Here is a 20,401-nt window from a genome sequence, read left to right on the forward strand (position 1 = left end):
TAAAAAATAAATCTTTATGCACTTCTTTATGCTCTCTTTATGTAAAGAGAATAACAATCGTATGTCCTTTTAAGATTCTTATTAAGCTCTTGGCCTCAGTGATAGCTAGCAACACTACATTCCACATATTAATTATGCATGCCTTAAAATGTATTTCCTTTTACCCATTTCAGATTTGTTGCCTTTCAATTTCATTGATCGTCTGGTTTTATTCCTATTATGAGAAAGGGTAAACAGAGTACCCATTTTACGTTCACTATACCAGTGGCTCTCAACCCTTCCAGACTACTTCACCTCTTTCAGGAGTCTGATTTGTCTTGTGTACCCCAAGTTTCACCCCACTTAAAAACTACTTGCTAACAAAATCAGCACACTATTACTGAAAAATTGCTCTCTCATTTTTACCACATAATTATGAAATAAATCAATTGGAATATAAATATTGTACTTGCATTTCAGTGTATAGTATACAGAACAGTATAAACAACTCCTTCTCTGTATGAATTTAAAAACAGCAAAATAGAGGCTCAAATTAAATGTATATCCTCCTCCCCCCACCCCCACCTCAAAAAAAAATAGAGGACCAAAAACATGCCACGCTTTCTGTTTGGAACTTAATTTCTCTCACTCCCTAGACCAGGACTAGTCCCACTGTCTATTGTATATTTGAATATTTGTGAAACCAGTTTAAGAATAAATGAACACTTTTAAAGACTGATATGCTGTTCTAATAAACAGGTATGTTTTGGTTTTGAAGTGAAATCAGATGGAAAATTTGCTGTGAATAATTCCAATACAACAGAGTACTGTACTAATGAAAACATACAATGTTGGGTGAGTGAGTTCAGCTGTTGTATAGCTGGAGGTTGAATTTCATAAATCTGGCATTTCTGCTAGTCTGTAATGTATCAGGTCACTCACTTCACATGTTGACATTCCTGTTTTTCAGAAATCAAAAAGGGTTCGCTTTCTGGGTAATCTCAGTTTACTGGAAGTGACAGGCGGAGACTGGGGTCCAGCTCTGCAATATAACCTTGTTTCCTTTTCTCCCCCCACCCCACCATGGAATACAGGAGCATGAGTATGATGATGTCAGGAAACTTGAAACTTTCATGACCTCAAGAGAATTAAAGTAATTAAATTAGCTCTTCTCCCCCTTCTAGTTTAAAGGCACAGGGAGCTTTAATCTGAAATGCAATATTTTGTTTTTCATATTTACTTGCAAATATGTGGCATAAAAAAAGGACTCCTGACCTTTATATCTGAGAATCAGAGCTAGCCAGTTTATTTCATATAAAGAATGTTTAAGCTAGACTTCAATAAGGCCTTTTACATGGAAATTTTACAAGGGTAGAGCTATCTTCTCTTCATTCTCTTTATTCAGTGAGCTTTTTATAATGCTGCAAAGAACTTCCTGCTCTTTCTGATTAGATTTTGCCTTTGAATTGTGAAATGACAGTCTGAAGGCATGTCTACACTTAAACTGCTACAGGGGCATAGAGAGGGGTCCTCTGGTTAACGTAGATAATCTACCTTCCCAAGAATTCTTCCATCAACCTAGCATTGTCTACACTGGGGGTTGGTTTGGCATAGTTACATCTCTCAGGAGTGTGGATATTTCACACCCCTGAGACACATAGCTGTGCCTATGTGAGTTCCTAGTGTAGACCAGCCCTTAGGCTTTTAGACACTTAGATGAGGTGTACTTAATGTGTGTTAAACTGCTCAAAGTAAGTGGCATATTGGTTAAATGTTTTTTGCAACATTACATTTTCATAAATAAAGTATCTGTTTTTTCATTCATGTCTTAACCAAATATTATCTTAGGTAAAAAATACATCCCATTCTTGATGCATTACTTTTTAGTGTTGGAAGATTGGAAAGGTTGAGCAGAGTAGATTTTAGGAATGCAGTTTATACAATTTCTGTAAGCCAGCAGTAGAAACTGAGAACAATTTAGACAATTTCAGGGTAATAAAAATATTCAAGTTCACATCTATCATTCAAGCTGCATTTACTTCTTTTCATGTGAGATGGCAAACAAGAACGATTTGTCTTTATTCTACTTTGATTTAGTCCTGAATTTGGACCTCTAATCTTATATATTTAATCATGGGCCAAAATGAACATTCTCTGTGAAGTCTGGCATATTTTCTTCTTATGCTTTTTTAAACACGGTCATGCTCTTGCACAGGAGCTTTGTTTGGAGACAAGGACAAAGATTTCCAAAAGTGAATAGTGATTTTTAGATGCCTCAATTTTGGTGTGTCCAATTTGCGAAACCTTAAAGAGGCCTGATTTTGAGAAAGTTCAAAGCCCTCATGCACACTGCCAATGCCATGGGTAAGATTTTTGTGCTGTGCCTCTTGGGTGGCTATCTGACACTGCACATTTTTCACAGGACATTAGAGACATGGCGAAATCCTGACTATATTGAAAACAAGAGTTTTGCCATTTACTTGGAGCCAGGATTTTACCCTTGATGTATTAACTTAAGTACAGGCAGCAGAGTTCTGGGAGCCATTACTTTTTAAATGTATTGTCACCTGTAACCTCATCAATTTATTTCCTCCCTCGTTGTTATACTTCTCTCTTTTATTGGCCTGACTGCAGCCTCTTGTGGCACATCTTTTAGGAGAGGACATCTTTGTCTGAGCCCTTTTGGCCACAAAATGTAACTGGAATGTTAAGCGTCCATCTGTTATTTACCCTGCTCTACCTTTCCTTAGTTTGTGAGGTATTATCCTCTTGGGTAATTTCCCACAAATCTTCCCAAAGTAAAAGTCCATGATTAAAAAAATTGTTAGAAATAAAGTTTGTTAAAAATAGAGAGAAAGAGTTTAAAATAAGTTGTGCATAACATATCTAATCTGAAAATTTAGCAAAGCTCAGCTGGATAGGCTCACTGTAATTTAGTTAAAGCGGAAAGAAAAGAAATTGCATATATTCCTTGAAATGAATGTCTATTCTTTAACCCTCTTTGGACAGAGCAGCCTCAGATTCTCTCTCCTTTCTGTGTCTGAGATTTCTCTCTCTTATTCTTCCAGGACCTGTTTTTTCAAGATTCCCAGCCCATTTATCATGGGTGTTTCTAAAGTTCATCATTATCCCTAGCACCTCTTGCAAACGTTGTTTTTGTTTGTTATCATACCAGACAACTCCTCAAATAGTCCTTAGCGGGTAGCTCTACAACTTGTCTGCAACTGTATCAGTCCTCCGAGCCCCATGGTCAAGGTCTATTGTGGAAAAGGTCTGTAAGGATTGTTAATTAACCTCATTTCAAATGGTTAATTTATTGACCATGCAGACAGATTCTAACCTGTCAGGTGAGATAGTCAGCCTCTGTCTACATTTTAAAATGTAGCTTATAGGCTTTCATAATTCAATTTTAACATACTAACTTACTCCATATTAAATATCACTTGATTGATACCACCAAATTCTCTTATAGGCACATTCCTGGCCATGACTGAGTGAGGGTTGTGGGCACTGCTATTTAAAACCTGTTGGTGTAAATAAGAGAATGGACAGGAACAGAGAGGAAGCCTTTTTTCCCTACATCTGTTAATTACTTCCACAGGGGAATCTGTTACACTCTCATGCCAGTTTTCTATTTCACCAATAATTAAACTCAATAATAGGTCAGCTTCATCTCTAGAAAATATACACTTGTGTGTGTGTGTTTAATGCTATGGAATATTCCAGTCTGAAAAGCCTTTCAAGAAGAAACAACTCTGAACATATAGTGTTTAGTTCTGTTTCCTGTGAGAGTGACACCTGTAGGAGAAAACTGCTTGATGCAGATTCTCAAATGGACAGTAGCAGATACTTAATTTAAATGTAAATAATAATCTCCCTTTTTGAGTCGAATATTTTGTATGAGATGATGAAGGTAATTCCAGCCATTTTGATCCTAAACACTTAGATAGTGCTAAAACTTTAGAAATTATAGTTACCCATTGAGACCATTTAATTTTATTAAAAATTAGGCAACTAATTATATATTCCATTAGAAAAATAATTAGTTTCTGCTTTAGAAGGATATACATTTATTGTCTAGCACAGATCGTAGGCCTTTATCAGTAAATATTAGCTTAGTAGCTAGCAAAGTCTCCTTGTTGATATTGACTTATGGGCAGAGTTATCTTTATTTACATAACTGCACTTTATGAAATGCATGTGCCTTCTGATTGCATATTGATAGAAGAGTGCCTTGCAATATAAATTCATACCTTTCCAGGAATGTCTTTAAAAGTGTGCATTTATTCTTAAACTGGTTTTATAAATACTCAAATATACAATAGACAGGGGGATTAGTCCTGGTCTAGGGAGTGAGAAAAATCAAGTTCCAAGCAGAAAGTATGTGGCATGTTTTTGGTCCTCTTACTTCTTTTGAGGGGGGGAGGGGTATACATTTAAATTGAGCCTCTATTATGGCGTTTTTAAATTTTCCATGCAATTAGCACGTCACACTTCTGACTGTTCCTTTTCATTTCCACTTAACTAGCTTCCTCATTTTTGTATAGTTCCCCTTTTTGAAGCTAAATGCTACTGTGGTGGGCTTCTTTGGTATTTCCCCCCACACCTCCAAAAGGGTGTTAAATTGAATTACATTATGATCAGTACTACCAAAAGGTTCAGCTATACTCACCTCTTGGACCAGATCCTGTGCTCCATTTAGGACTATATCAGCAATTACCTCTCACCTTGTGGATTCCAGGACTAGCTTCTTCAAGAAGCAGTCATTAATAGTGTCTACAAATATTAGCTCTGAATCCTGTCCGGAGGTAACAAGAACCCAGTCAATATAGGGATAGGCCTGCACCAAATGCACAAACAGGCCATCTATCCACAAGGCATGCTGCACTGAGTGCTAGAAATCACTGGTTCTCAACCTTTTTTTAACCCGGGACCCCTAAACTTACATAGACAAACCTGCAGACTCCCAACCAGAGAGGGTGTGTGGGGGGAGGCACTCCCTTCCCAAGCCCCCCTGCCCAGGGCTGAAGCCAATCCTTGGTGGGCCCCCTGAAATCTAATCCAAGTGGCCCGCAAACCCCCAGTTGAGAACCAGTGCAATAAACTGCTGGACTTATGCCTGCGTTCTTTGTACTCTTTCGGGGCGGGGGGGGGGGGGGGGAAGAGGGTTGTTTGTTCCTTTTTTGTTTGCTTGATTTTGGGGGGAGGGGAGAGGTATTTATTGCCCTAAGTTTAGAGAATGTTAGGTGTGTGTCTGGTTCTCATGTTCCCTCTCTAAACTCCCTCACAAAACTCCCATTTGCTGCTCCTGGTTGCTTGCTCCTTTGCTAGCTTAGGAGCTGTCTTTTTAAGGCCCTGCTCGCCCTGAGTGGCAATATGCCCACTCCCACACCCCCAAATTTCTGCACAAGGTTGTATTTGAATTTACAGTGCAATGGGTGTGCTCAGGTTCAACAGCCTTGTGCCACACAGCTTCTATGAGCTAGCATAGCTGGCTAGCAAACCTTTTGGGCATTTTGTCTGCACATGCGTAGTGAAATCCATTTGGCACGTGCCAATCTAGAGCTAAATTCTTTCAAATAATGTTTTCAATGTTTCTCCCCTAAAGGGCAAGTGAGAATGTCATGCATTAGCTGGGGTAAATGTTGAGAGATTGAGACCATTTTGGGCATGATCAAAACCATGGTTTGATCCCTAGCTCTGTGCAAAAAACATTGATAGACTCCTGCAAACTTAAGAAAAGATGGGGGTTTCTTTGGGATGCAGTGGGGTCTGTATCTCGGGAATCAATGGATCAAATGACCCCAGATTTGGATCACTAACCTACCTTCATGAGGCACACCAAATTTCAAAGCAATCAGCGTAAACATGCGGATTTTATAGCATTTAGAGACGTCGACCTTTAAACAGAAAGGTGTTCTTAACCTTAACAGCAGAACTAGAGCTCTACTATAATAAAACTTTTTTCCATCTACATCTTCTGATATTGTGATAAAGAACTGAAAGCCCCTTATCTACACTAGCCTTTTCCCTAGAATTTCTCACAATTGCTGCCACTAGTTCAGATCCACCACAATCACCATGGGAGCTGTAAAGAAGATGAGGCACTGATGTTATGAGCACTGTCATCTAGACATCTAAACCCTTGTTTAACATCCTGGGGCTTGACCAAACAAGGAGAGCAGATATGTCTTGATTTTTTTTTTTAAATACAACAATTTTTTAAAATTATTTTATTGAAATCATTTTATTTAAACTGATTTTACATTTACATGATGTTAGCTCTTCGTTTTCTTCCCATTTTATTGATAAAATGGATATTTTGTATTTGATTTTTTAGTTTCCTAATTGTTGGTAGAATTTTTAGATTTTACATAGAAATTTTTTCTACTAAGTTGCATACTTAAAATGTTCATCTGTACAGTAAAAGATAATTCTAGAGTCTCATTAACATACTTAGTCAAACACAACACAAATTAATAAGCAAATAGCCCAGGATATATTTACAACCAGCACCACCTATCAATATATAGAACTTCCGCAATTTAAGAAGCTAAAATGTTTCAACAAGACTATACTCGTCTCTCAGGGTTTGCAGTTCTGAAGTCAGTCAATTAGGTGCCTAAATATGGACACAGGGGCCCATATAAATGTCTATTTTTGTACATTTTGGCTCTTTTTATAAATTAGTTCACAATAAATTTGTGAACATACTGAAAGTCTAAGTAACGGTAGGTGTCTGGAACGAGGAAGCAATTAAGTTTTGAAGTGACAAAAATTTTATGCTACTAAGAGAAAAGTTAATTTTTAGCTCCTGCTGCTGCAAAAACTTACACACATGCTTAACTTTAAGCATGAACAGCCCTACTGAAGTCAATGAGATGATTCATGTGACCTGCTAAGCGTTAGTGAGATAGGAGCCTTAATTGTCAGTATTTTGTCTGCTGCTTATCACACTGTTATAGTGGCATTTTAAAAATAAAGAATGGCATTTATAGATTAGATCATTTTAAATTTTATCTGAAGCTGCAGTAGCACAAATTTTCAAATTAGTTTTACAAAGCTTCACCCTGATATAAATCAATGATAAAAAAGTCAAGTTATTTAATTTATGTAAACACTCCACCCCATAAATGCCTTTTCTTCCCCTTGATGATATCACCTAATAACTTCCACACCATTTTTGCAAACTGCATGAGTTACCAGTTTAAAAAAAAAAACATGGAGGAAAAGATCTTAGTACTTCTAATCAACTCATACTGGTCATGGAGACCTTGGTCCAATATCTTGTAAATAAAAATATTTAGCATTAAAATGGAAGATTTAAAGTAACAAATCATTAGGAATCTTTTCCACCAACAAAATTTTACCCATTTAGCGCTCCAACTGACTGCATGCAACTTGAGAGGTTGGGTCTTCAATAGCATGGCAGCACCAAGCAGCTGATAGGCTTTCTACTTGGAAAAGTTTCCAAAATGAGAATGTAGTGAATAATTTGCAGGACATGGTTTGCTTTAGTGCAGTGGTCCCCAAACTTTTTCAATTGTGCCCCCACAACCGGTTCGCTGCCTCCCCCCAGTGGGATGGAGGTGTGAATGGGGCAGGACAGAGGAGGGGAAGCCACACTCAGAGCAAGACAGGGACACCATCAGTATTTCTCTCACCAGAGCCGTCCCTGAATGCTCTTCCAGGTGAGCAGCAGCTGCTGCTCTTCCCACTAGGGGTGCCAACTTTCTAACTGCTGAAAACTGGACACCCTGCCCTGCAAGGCCCAACCCCTTGCCCTACCTCTTTCTCTAAGGCCCCACCCCCAGTCCCACCTCTTCCCCAGGCCCCACCTGCTGCTCACTCCTCCCCCGTTGCTCGCTCCCCCCGTCCCAGGATTCACTTGCCACCTGCTGAGCCTGCCTCCCAAGCTCTCATCCACCTCAGCTCTCGTCCACTCATGCCCCTTCTCTATCTACGCTATACTGATCACATCTTCATCATCTGGACCCATGGGAAGGAGACTCTGGAAGAATTCCACCACGATTTCAACAGCTTCCACCCCACCATCAACCTCAGCCTGGACAAATCTACACGGGAGGTCCACTTCCTAGACACCATGGTACAAATAAGTGGTGGTCATGTTAACACCACCCTATACCAAAAACTCACCGACCGCTACGCCTACCTTTATGCCTCCAGCTTCCATCCCGGACAAACCACACGATCCATCGTCTACAGCCAAGCGCTGAGGTACAACTGCATTTGCTCCAACCTCTCAGACAGAGGCCAACACCTACAAGATCTTTACCAAGCATTCTCAAAACTACGATACCCACACGAGGAAATAAGGAAACAAATCAACAGAGCCAGAAGTGTACCCAGAAGCCTCCTGCTGCAAGACAAGCCCAAGAAAGAAACCAACAGAACTATAGAATTTGTCATATACAGGGTACACAATGTAGTATAGCATAAGTGTTTTATTAGCAATCACTGAACTGCATTACTCACCTGCAGTTTTGCCATTTGTAAGTAATAGTTATTCCAAACTCATTTCAATAAAAAAAAATGTATATTACACCTCACCATTTTTTAAACATATGAAGTGCATCCCAGCACAGATAGCAACATAAAACTCCTATACATCACATAAGACCAACCTACCCAACTTTAATTATTTTAATATTATTATTTGTACTACATTAGTGTGTAGGGAGCCCTTACTATCTAAATAAACAATATAGTCAAAAGGTGGGAGAAAGGAAGTATTATTCCCATTTTACATATGGGGATCTAAGGCATAGGTAAATTAAGTCACTTGCCCAAGGTCAGAGGAAATTGTAGCAGAGCCGAAATTAAACTCCAATCTTTTGTGTCCAAGTCCAATACTTCAACACCACCACTACTATCCTTGTTCTCTCAAAGGCTAGGGCTTTAAGCAAGATCTCAGCTCCAGACTCAATTTCACTTACCACTAAAAAATGTATAAGTGATATTTTGTCACATATGCATTTCTAACAGAAGAATATTGATTGTGGGTGGAAACATTTAAGACAGCAGGGTTGCTGACTGTGGGTGTGTGGGTTGAAAATGTTTGTGTGGTACACGTTTGTATTACAATGGCCTCATCCAGAGTGGAAAGATTTGTTTATGCCAATGCTTACAAACTTTTTAAAATGTACCTTTACGAGTGCAAAACAAACAAACAAACAAAATCTGTCTGCAGCATTTCTAAGTTTATTAAAGGTGATATGGTCACAGAACCTCCACGCTAGATCACTGGAATTTTCAAAAAGGTACAAAGGGGAAAACAAGGACCGGACATTTTAAAAGGTGTTTTGAATTCTCTTTGTTTCTCACTCTATTAACTTTACCTATTCATAATCATTGCACTGAAAATGAGAACAGACATGCCACATAGTGTAAATGATCTGGTGTAGAACTCAGCAAAATCAAATACCACTACTCAGTCAAAAGAGGCTAAATTATAATTATTTTAGATAAAATTATCGGGATTGCTTTTAATGTCATTTCCAAAAACATATAGGAATTTTATAAAAAAAAAAAACACTTCCCATTTCAGGGATACTCTGGAAGCCACTGCTGTAAGATGGAGAAAAATCAGTTGTTTATTTCCACTGTTACTGATCTTTCACAATACCACACAATAATGTAATAAAGACAATGTCTGAATATAAATGGCAACAAACAGCAGCTCTGGGAGATGCTGTAGCACCAGTCAGGATGAAATCATTACCCTCAGCCATTTGTTCGAAGAAGAAAAAATTGTCAGAAAAGCTGGCAAGCAGATCATTAGAGAAATGAAGGAAAATTGCTGGATGGCCAATTTTTTCTCCTTAAATTGCTTCGGCTTCTTTTTCTTTTGTTTTTGAAATCTGATTTGCTGTTGTGAAGTAATTATAAGCCTCTTTCATGTAGTGTATATAGTTTGCATAAAGCTACATTGTCTATAAAAATAATAGAATCAGACATTACTGAGGCCTCAGCTATAAATAGGGCCCTACCAAATTCACGGTCCATTGTGGTCAATTTCACGATCATAGGATTTTAAAAATAATAAATGTCATGATTTCGGGTATTTAAATTTAAAATTTCAGTGTTGTAATTGTAGGGGTCCTGTGGGGGGGGCTGCGGTAGTGCTACCCTTACTTCTGCACTGCTGCTGTCAGCGGCACTGCCTTCAGAGTTGGGCAGCTGGAGAGCGGCAGCTGCTGGCCAGGAGGCCCAGCTCTGAAGGCAGACCCGCCACCAGCAGCAGCGCAGAAGTAAGGATGGCATAGTATGGTATTGCCACCCTTACTTCTGAGCTGCTGCCTGCAGAATTAGGCCCTCAGTCAGCAGCTACCACTCTCTGGCCACCCAGCTCTGAAGGCAGCAGCGCATACGAAAGGGTGGCATGGTATGGTATTGCCACCCTTACTTCTGCACTGCCTTCAGAGCTGGGTGGCCGGAGAGCGGCGGCTGGTGGCCAGGCACCCAGCTCTGAAGGTGGCGTACCGCCAGCAGCAGCGCAGAAGTAAGGGTGGCAATACCATGGCACCCCTAAAATAACCTTGCAACCTCCCTCCCCCCGCAACTCCCTTTTGGGTCAGAATTACCAATTTGAGAAATGCTGATCTCTCCTGTGAAATCTGTATAGTTTAGGATAAAAGCACACAAAAGACCAGATTTCATGGTCCGTGATGCGTTTTTCATGGCTGTGAATTTGTAAGACTGAAAACTCCAACAGCTTAGACTGGCCCAGGTTTCAAGGATGAAACCTGTGTACTATGAACTACAATATCTAAGCAGTTTTTCTCACCCCACTAATCTAGGTGTTGCCCAGTTTAACAGAGATGAGAGTTTAGATTGCGTGCTTATATTTTATTTTATGTTGGTAACCACTCTTACTTTTTAACCTATCACTTATATAATCACTTAAAATCTATCTTTTGTAGTCAATAAACTTGTTTTACTGTTCATCTTTACCAGCGAGTTTGCCTGAAGTGTTTGATAAATCTGCTCACATTTACAAAGGCTGGTGGATATCCCACTTTCCATTGATGAAGTGGTAAACCAATTAATAAGCTTGGATTACTCGTCTTGAACAGTGCAAGACAGTATATTCCTGAGGTACAAGTCTGGGAGCTGGGGGGGATTCGGCTGGTGCCTCTCTATGTGATTCATGAGTGGCTCTGGGAGCATTCATGCAATCTAGCTGGGTATGGGACTCCCCATGCGGTTGTGCTGAGTGATAACAGCGCCTGGCAAAGCATTGTGAGAGACAGCCCAGGCTGGAGAGTTAAGGGGGCAAAGTGGTCCCACAGTCCCAGGCTGCACCCCAGGGTCCCGTCACATGCACATCAACATTGTCATGCAGTCAATTACAGGACTCACCTGCTACTGTAAGCTTTGCTGTTCTGCTTACAATGGTCCCAAGGCTTTCCACGGTTGCCACACACTGATAATATCCTTCGTCAGGTTTATTGTGTTTGGAATGCACCACACTGTTTATTAATAAAGATCCATCTGGTAGCAGCTGGCGCCGGTCATCTGACACCAAATTTAGGAAAGTCCCATCTTTCTTCCATTCAATTTTTGGAGAAGGCTCACAGTAAGCTGAACAGTTCAGTATGATAAAAGCCCCTCGAACTGATAACGTGTCCATTGGCTCCACCAGAAAATAAAACGGAGTGAAGGTTCTCACGGTGGACCCTATAAAACATAAGTAAAATCTGGAAATGTTTGTTTACCCTTCCATAGTTATTAATATAAGGAAACGTTTCTTACAGGGAACAGAAAAATATTAGAATATCTAGTGTGCCATACTACTCATAACTCTTACAGTAGTAAATGTGTTTCTTAAAAGAAAAGATACAAAGTCAAAAGCGCTAGCCTGACTAACTTGGGATCAAGATAAAAAGAATCAGGAAGGGCCATCAAGAACAACTATATGTCCAAGTTACTTTCTACTAAGCCCTATGACAGAACAGAAAAAAATTCAACATACTGACATGCTATAAGAATAACTAAGCTTGGCCTATAAAATCAGTTTTGCCCTCATCCTGCCCAGAATCCCACAATAACTATTTTAATAGGGGAAGAAGTTGTATTACACTGGATAAAATTTTTGCCCAGGGCTTGTTTTTAAGAAGTTGTAAACGTTATCTCCTTCGTTAACAAAGCTATTTTTGGCATAGTTTTTTCTTCTCTTAAAACACTTCTTATTCCTTTTAAGCTCTCTAGCTATAAATAGCTATTTCTGCATTTTAAAACATGAACATTTTGCCACCCTATCTTTTTGCTAAAACCCTTAATCAATTTGAGTAGTCTTATTTGGCTGACGTCCCATTTTTCTATTGAAAATTCAAACTGTTTCTTAACGGAAGACAGTCAATCTGAAATCTAGTTAAATTCAGTTTTTGTAGCATCGTTTTCTAGTTAAAGTGTTTATATTTGGCTGCAAATATAAAAGTTATAAAAATATAAAAGTTCAGCTGCTCTTTTGAAGAAAAAGAAATCTTAGTCCTTAACGTGACAATCTAATTACTGGTATCTCTCTAAAATGACTTTTAGTAAGTTTTGGTTTTATAACGCTGTTGCACTGGAGTTATAAATTACTTCAGAGTTGCATGTTGTGGGCAGAGTGTATCGATTTGTGTCATGGCCAACTCTAAATAGTTAACACATTTTATTTACTTTAATTCTATAGAAGGTAAAAAAAATTTTTACAGCAGAATTAAATGTCTTTTGTCTTATAGATTCCAGATAGTTTATAATATTATAAATAATGTGTTTTACAACTTTGATCAGTTCATTACTTCAAAGAGGTCTAAATAACAAGTTTCAAGATTTATCAAGAGTATTATCTTCCAGATCCAAACTGACATTCACCATTTAAAAATGCACTCTGTAACTGAATGAAATATTTGATTAATGGCTAAGTGCTATTTGAGTATATTTATAGGAACAAGATGGTATTGTCTTTCAGGACATTTTTCCTTGGCCTTTTGTGATATATGGATACCAGCGAGAGCAGTCTGATGTCTTATTTGCAATAGTATGAAATAAAAACATTAAGAAATTAGACTTCAAGGGACAAGAGTGTCTGCTTTTTGGGTAATTATTTGTAATCCAATTCTGAGTCTAACATATCATGTGGTACCATCGTACAGTTTTTTACTCCTACATTAAAGTGTAAACATGATTACCTGTCCATTTTTAATTATTCTCAAATAAACTTCTTTAATTAATATTCATATTCTATTGCACGGGTTTTAATTACTATATTCCTAGTGTAGTCAGCAAGGTAGAGAGAAGGACTGTGTATCACTTTCTTTTATCATAGCTTCATCATCACTGCCAGAGAAAACTCATCAAAGAAGCAAGAAATTATTTTGGGAGGGAACAGAGACTGATAACCAAATCAGGATCTCTTAATAAAACAGTTATTATAATGTTGGTTTGGTGGCAAGAGCAGTCATAAGATTTTCAGAGCAGCTAATAAGAAAGAATGATAGGGTGCCCTATTTGTTTGACCATGAAGGTGCTTCTCCCCCTCCACTTAGGAACTGGAAATAGGATATGTCACACATAATAAATCACACTGCTGGTATCATACTAATATAATTTAAAATACCACCACCAGAGCCTTTAACCACAAAATAAGAGGGTATAATATAAAATGTGGCAACTTGGTTCAGAAGCACTACTAACACAGAACACTGAAGTTTATTTCCATACCTAGCTGGGGAACAAATTGAGGAATCTGACGAGGCTTCTAAGAAACCAAGAGCATCCATCTGTCGGCTGAAGACAAGACAACAATGCCAAACTGAGACAAAGGCCTGGTCTACACTACGACTTTAATTCGGATTTATCAGCGTTAATTCGAATTTACCCTGCAACCGTCCACACAAAAACGCTATTTATTTCGAAATAAAGGGCCCTTTAAACCGATTTCTGTACTCCACCCCGAGGAGCGGAGTAGCGCCAAAATCGATTTTAACATTTCGAATTAGGGATAGTGTGGCCGCAACTGAATGGTATTGGCCTCCGGGAGCTATCCCACAGTGCATCAATCTAAACTCAGATGCACTGGCCAGGTACACAGGAAAAGCCCCGCAAACATTTGAATTTCATTTCCTGTTTGCCCAGCGTGGAGAGCACAGGTGACCACAGATAGCTCATCAGCACAGGTAACCATGCAGGCCGATAATCGAAAAAGAGCACCAGCATGGACCGTACAGGAGGTACTGGATCTGATGGCTATATGGGGAGAGGATTCAGTGCTTGCAGAACTTCGTTCTAAAAGACGAAATGCCAAAACTTTTGAAAAAATCTCCAAGGGCATGATGGAGAGAGGCCACAATAGGGACTCAGATCACTGCCGCGTGAAAGTCAAGGAGCTCAGACAAGCCTATCAAAAAACAAAGGAGGCAAAGGGTCGCTCTGGGTCAGAGCCGCAGACATGCCGCTTCTACGCCGAGCTGCATGCAATTCTAGGGGGGGCCGCCACCACTACCCCACCTGTGATCGTGGATTCCAGGTCGGGAATAGTCTCATCAGCTACACCTGAGGATTCTGCCGATGGGGGAGAGGAGGAGGAGGAGCTTGCAGAGAGCACACAGCACTCCGTTCTCCCCAACAGCCAGGATCTTTTTCTCAGCCTGACTGAAGTACCCTCACAACCCTCCCAAGCCAGCATCCAAGACCATGACCCCATGGAAGGGACCTCAGGTGAGTTTACCTTTTAAAATATAAAACTTGTTTTAAAAGCAAATGGTTTTTAATGATTACTTTGCCCTGAGGACTTGGGATGCATTCGCGGTCAGTTCAGCTACTGGAAAAGTCCGTTAACGTGTCTGGGGATGGAGCGGAAATCCTCCAGGGACATCTCCATGAAGCTCTCCTGGAGGTACTCCAAAAGCCTTGCCACAAGGTTTCTGGGCAGTGCAGCCTTATTCCGTCCTCCATGGCAGGACACTTGACCACGCCATGCTTGCAGCAAGTAATCTGGTATCATTGCCTGACAAAGCCTGGCAGCGTATGGTCCCGGTGTTTGCTGGCATTCAAGCAACATCCGTTCTTTATCTTGTTGTGTAATCCTCAGGAGAGTGATATCACTCATGGTAACCTGGTTGAAATATGGGAACTTAATTAAGGGGACAGAGGTGGCCGTTCCTACTGGGCTGTTTGCCTGTGGCTGAAAATAAATCCTTCCCTGCAGTTAGCCAAGCGCAGATGGGAAATTGACCCTGAGCTTTTTGTGTTTGGCTAGCAGGGATCTTACCTGTTACCAGCCACGCGGTGGGGGGAGTGGTACCGTGATCATCCCAGAGAATTTATGGCGGGAGGGGGGCGGGGGTGGTGTGTTTTCTGCTGCTGCTGAATGTTAACAGAAAAACCGCAGCACTCTACAGGCTTTGCTTGGTATGTGGGAAAAGAGGGCGCAGAAGCCGTAAGACAATGGCTTACCATGGCCGCATGCAAGCTGAATTCTGTTGCCCGGACCTGTGATCTCTAGCAGCAAAGCCACAGGCACTCCGTATTAAGAGGCAAAATGCGACCTTGCACAGAAATCACATGTGCTATGTAATGTGAATAGTGTTGGTCACCGTGAAAGAGTATAAGCATTGATCTGCAAAATGTATCTTTTTAAACAATTGTCTCTTTTTTCCCCTCCCTACAGCAGCTGCAAATTCCTCAAGCCTCCCTCCTCCATCCCGAAGGCTATCACAGATAAGGCGTCGTAAAAAGAAGACGCGAGACGAGATGTTTGCAGAAATTATGGAATCCAGCCGCAGTGACAGAGCTCATCTGAATGAGTGGAAGGAAACGGTTTCAAAGTATAGGAAAGAAGCCAGTGAACGTGAGGACAGGAGGGACGCTCGAGATGAGAGGTGGTGGCAGGAAGATCAGAGGAGGCAGGATGCAACGCTGGGGCTGCTGCGTGAGCAAACAGACATGCTCCGGCGTCTGGTGGAGCTTCAGGAACGGCTGCAGGAAAACAGAGTGCCACTGCAGCGCCTGTACCCCCTCCCCATGTTCCATATCCTCCTCACCCAGACATGTAAGAACGCGGTGGGGGAGGCTCCGTACACCTTCCCATTCCACCCCAGTGGACAGCCCAAGCAAAAGGCTGTCATTTTTTTAACCTTTTTTTAGTGGCCTTTTCCTCCCCACCAATACTCCTCCCAAATCCCACCCGGGTTCCCGCCCCCTTTTTCTAATCTATTAATAAAGAATAAATGATTTTTAAAAGATAGTGACTTTATTTGATTTGAAAGCAAGCTGGGGGAAGGGGGAGGGTGGGTTCCTTACAGAAAATGAGTCAATAAAGGGGGCAGGTTTTCATGAAGGAGAAACAAACAGATATTTCACACTGTAGTCTGGCCAGTCATGAAACTGGTTTTCAAAGCTTCTCTGATGCACAGCGCTTCCTGGTGTGCTCTTCTAATCGCCCTGGTGTCTGGCTGAGCGTAATCACCAGCCAGGTGATTTGCCTCAGCCTCCCACCCCGCCATAAAGGTCTCCCCCTTACTTTCAAAGAGATTGTGGAGCACGCAGCAAGCAGAAATAACAATGGGGAGATTTCTTTGGCTGAGGTCAGAGCAAGTCAATAATGAACGCCAGCGACCTTTTAAACGGCCAAATGCACATTCTACCACCATTCTGCACTTACTTAGCCTGTAGTTAAACAGCTCCTGACTCCTGTCCAGGCTGTCTGTGTATGGCTTCATGAGCCATGGCATTAAGGGGTAGGCTGGGCCCCAAGAATAACTATTGGCATTTCAACATCCCCAATGGTTATTTTCTGGTCCGGAAAGTAAGTCCCTTGCTGCAGCCCTTTAAACAGAGTAGTGTTCCTGAAGACGCGAGCGTCATGAACCCTTCCCGCCCAGCCCGCGTTGATGTAGGTGAATCGTCCCTTGTGATCCACAAGTGCTTGCAGCACCATTGAAAAGTACCCCTTGCGGTTTATGTACTCGATGGCTTGGTGCTCCGGTGCCAAGATAGGGATATGGGTTCCATCTATCGCCCCACTACAGTTAGGGAATCCCATTGCAGCAAAACCATCCACTATGGCCTGCACATTTCTCAGAGTCACTAACTTTCGTAGCAGCACCTGAGTGATTGCTTTGGCTACTTGCATCACAGCAGCCCCCACAGTAGATTTGCCCACTCCAAATTGATTCCCAACTGACCGGTAGCTGTCTGGCGTTGCAAGCTTCCACAGGGCTATCGCCACGCGCTTCTCAACTGTGAGGGCTGCTCTCATCTTGGTATTCTGGCGTTTCAGGGCAGGGGACAGCAAGTCACAAAGTTCCATGAAAGTGCCCTTACGCATGCGAAAGTTCCGCAGCCACTGGGAATCATCCCACACCTGCAACACTATGCGGTCCCACCAGTCTGTGCTTGTTTCCCTTGCCCAGAATCGGCGTTCCATGGATAGAACCTGCCCCATTAACAACATGATCTCCAAAGCACCAGGGCCCGCGGTTTCACAGAATTCTGTATCCGTGTCCATATCCATGTCCTCATCATGCTTGTCGCTGCGCTGCCGCCGCTGCCGCCTCCTCGCCTCGTTTTTCTGGTCCTGGCTCAGCATAAACTCCACGAGAACGCGCGAGGTGTTTACAATGTTCATGACTGCTGTTTTGAGCTGAGCGGGCTCCATGCTTGCCGTGGTATGGAGTCTGCAGTGTTCACCCAGGAAAAAAGGCGCGAAATGGTTGTCTGCCGTCCGTTGTTTTCATGCAGGGAGGGAGGGAGGGAGGAGGTGAGGCTGTACCCAGAACCACCTGCGACGATGATTTTTGTCCCATCAGGCACTGGGATCTCAACCCAGAATTCCAATGGGCGCGGGAGACTGCGGGAACTATGGGATAGCTACCCACAGTGCAACGCTGCAGAAATCGACGCAAGCCCCGGTACTTGGACGCACACCGCCGAATTAATGTGCTTAGTGTGGCCGCATACATTTCGACTTTATACAACCTGTTTTCCAAATTCGAATTAATCCCGTAGTGTAGACATACCCAAAGATAAAATGTCTCTTCATAACTGACTGCCTCCAGAAACTCTGCAACATTAACAACCTCTATCACAACACCATTCTTGCCACCATGGATGTTACCTCCCTATACACCAACATCCCTTACAATGACACATGCCTTCCTACTTCAAATATCTACAAGACAATGGACAACACTCAGAGATCCACCCCAAACACATTGTTAAACTCACCTATTTCATTCTTACCCATAACAACTTTACATACAACAACAAACACTTTGTCCAAACCACGGGAACAGGCATGGGTACCAGGATACCTCCCCAGTATGCCAACCTCTTCATGGGCCACCTTGAGGACAAATTTCTGGACAAACACAGCACAAAACCAATTATATACCTCAGTTACATCTATGACATTTTCATCCTCTGGACAGACAACTTAAACTCCCTCACAGATTTCCACCAAACTTCAACAACCACCATCCATCCATCCAACTTTCTCTAGAACATTCCCACAACTTCCTGGACAGCACAGTCAGCTCAATAATGGAATCCTACAAACAACTAAATACAACAGAAACATGGATCACTACACTTATCTTCACAGATCCAGTAAACACCCCAAACACACCAAGAAATCTTATAGCAAGGCCCTCAGATACCATAGAACATGCTCCGAGAAGGAAGTCCAGGATATATACGTTTGTACACTTAAAACCACCTTCACCAAACAAGGACACTTCTGCTTTTTTTGTTGATCACATCTTGGAAAGGCCACCCAAATACCCCAAGAGAACTTGCTTCAAAACAGGAAGAAGAAAAAAAACCTCACGCCCCTAGTTGTCACCTACCACCCAGACAGGAACACATACAGGTAATCATTAAATAATTACAACCCATACTTGATAGTGACCACATCCTGAAATATTTTTTCCCCTAAACCCCCTCTTCCAGCCTTCAAACAACTCTCCAATCTCCCTAAGCTCATCATCAGAAGCAACCTCCATACAGACCAGGACCCATCATCTCAATGCGGCACCAGACTCTGCCATAACAACACATGCAAAACCTCCACATACATCTCCATTTCTACAATGATGAATATGCCACACAACACACTTTTCAAGATCTATGGGACCCACACAAGCCTATCACAACATGTGGTGTACCTCATCTACTGCACTAAATGCTCCCCAATTATAACTATGTGGGCAAAACCAAACGATCATTATGCTCTCTAATGAACTCACACTGAAAAATGATAGAAGATTAAAACATCATATTATTGAGGGGTAAACACATTTCACAAAATGATCACTCCATATCTGACCTCGTAGACCTCCTCAAAGGAAATCTGCAAAACACTTTCAAAACAAGCCTGGGAGCTTAAATTCATAATTTTGCTAGACACTCAAAATCATGGTTACAATAAAGACACTGGATAGATGGCTTATTATTACAATCTGTAACCCACTCCTTCATCCTTTTTTGTCCTATGACTGCAGAGGTATTAAGAGGCCACTTCAGCTTGCATGGTCCATTAGAATGTGTTAACTACTTATGCTGAACAATCTGTTCCACCTTGTATTTAGCTGTGAGGCTGGGAATTCCTTTTCCAGACCTGAAGAAGTACTCTGTGTGGCTCAAAAGCTTATCTCTCTCACCAACAGAAGTGGCCCAATGAGAGAGATTATTTCACCAACCTTGTCTCTCTAGGATCCTTATTCGTAGTCCAGAGAAACCAAGGACGAAATGGAAACGAAACTGAAAAGTGGTATTTTGGGTCAGATTTCCGGCATTTTGGTAAGATCTGACTTTCCTTAGTCTTATGACCTCTTGAGGTCCCTTCCAGTCCTAGAATCTATGAATCTGCATGTATATTGTGGATAGCAGGGTGGATAAAAATCAATGCTTTTAAAAAAAGAAAATCATTTTTTTTTAATTTAAATAGGATTTTTTTTGATAAATTGCTTTTTGAGGAAAAAAACCTATCTAAAGATAGTTTTAATTAAGATACTGTGACGGGCTGGATCACAGAAACCCTGTTGGGAGCTGCCACCTGATGTGCCAAAACTACTTCTACCCCTGCTTTCCCTGCCAGCTTAGGACTCCAGTCTTGCTGAGCCAGACACACCAGTCTGTTCCAACGAAGACCCAGGGTCTGAATTACTTACCCCAAAGCTGCAGGTTTACCTGAAAGCAGCTAACAGAAGTGTTCCTGTCTTTAACACTCAGATGCCCAACTCCCAATGGGGTCTAAACCCAAATAAATTCGTTTTACCCTGTATAAAGCTTATAAATTGTTCACCCTCTATAACACTGAAAGAGAGATGTACACAGTTGTTTGCTCCCCCAGGTATTAATACATACTCTGAGTTAACTAATAAGTAAAAAGTGATTTATTAAATACAGAAAGTAG

The 20,401-nt window shown here is 41.3% G+C and overlaps 1 protein-coding gene across 10 annotated transcripts in view; it reads right to left on the bottom strand.

Annotated features, from left to right (window-relative positions):
- Positions 1-20,401, bottom strand: part of NEO1 (neogenin 1) — a 535,617-nt gene that overhangs the window by 301,863 nt on the left and 213,353 nt on the right. For all 10 annotated transcript variants that reach the window (XM_034783480.1, XM_034783479.1, XM_034783474.1 and 7 more), the window contains exon 2: positions 11,362-11,679. In XM_034783480.1, the coding sequence (XP_034639371.1) occupies positions 11,362-11,679 (318 nt within the window). The remainder of the gene's footprint in view (positions 1-11,361; positions 11,680-20,401) is intronic.

This window comes from Trachemys scripta, chromosome 10, assembly GCF_013100865.1.
Source record: "Trachemys scripta elegans isolate TJP31775 chromosome 10, CAS_Tse_1.0, whole genome shotgun sequence".
In the NCBI taxonomy this organism is placed as follows: Eukaryota; Metazoa; Chordata; order Testudines; family Emydidae; genus Trachemys; species Trachemys scripta.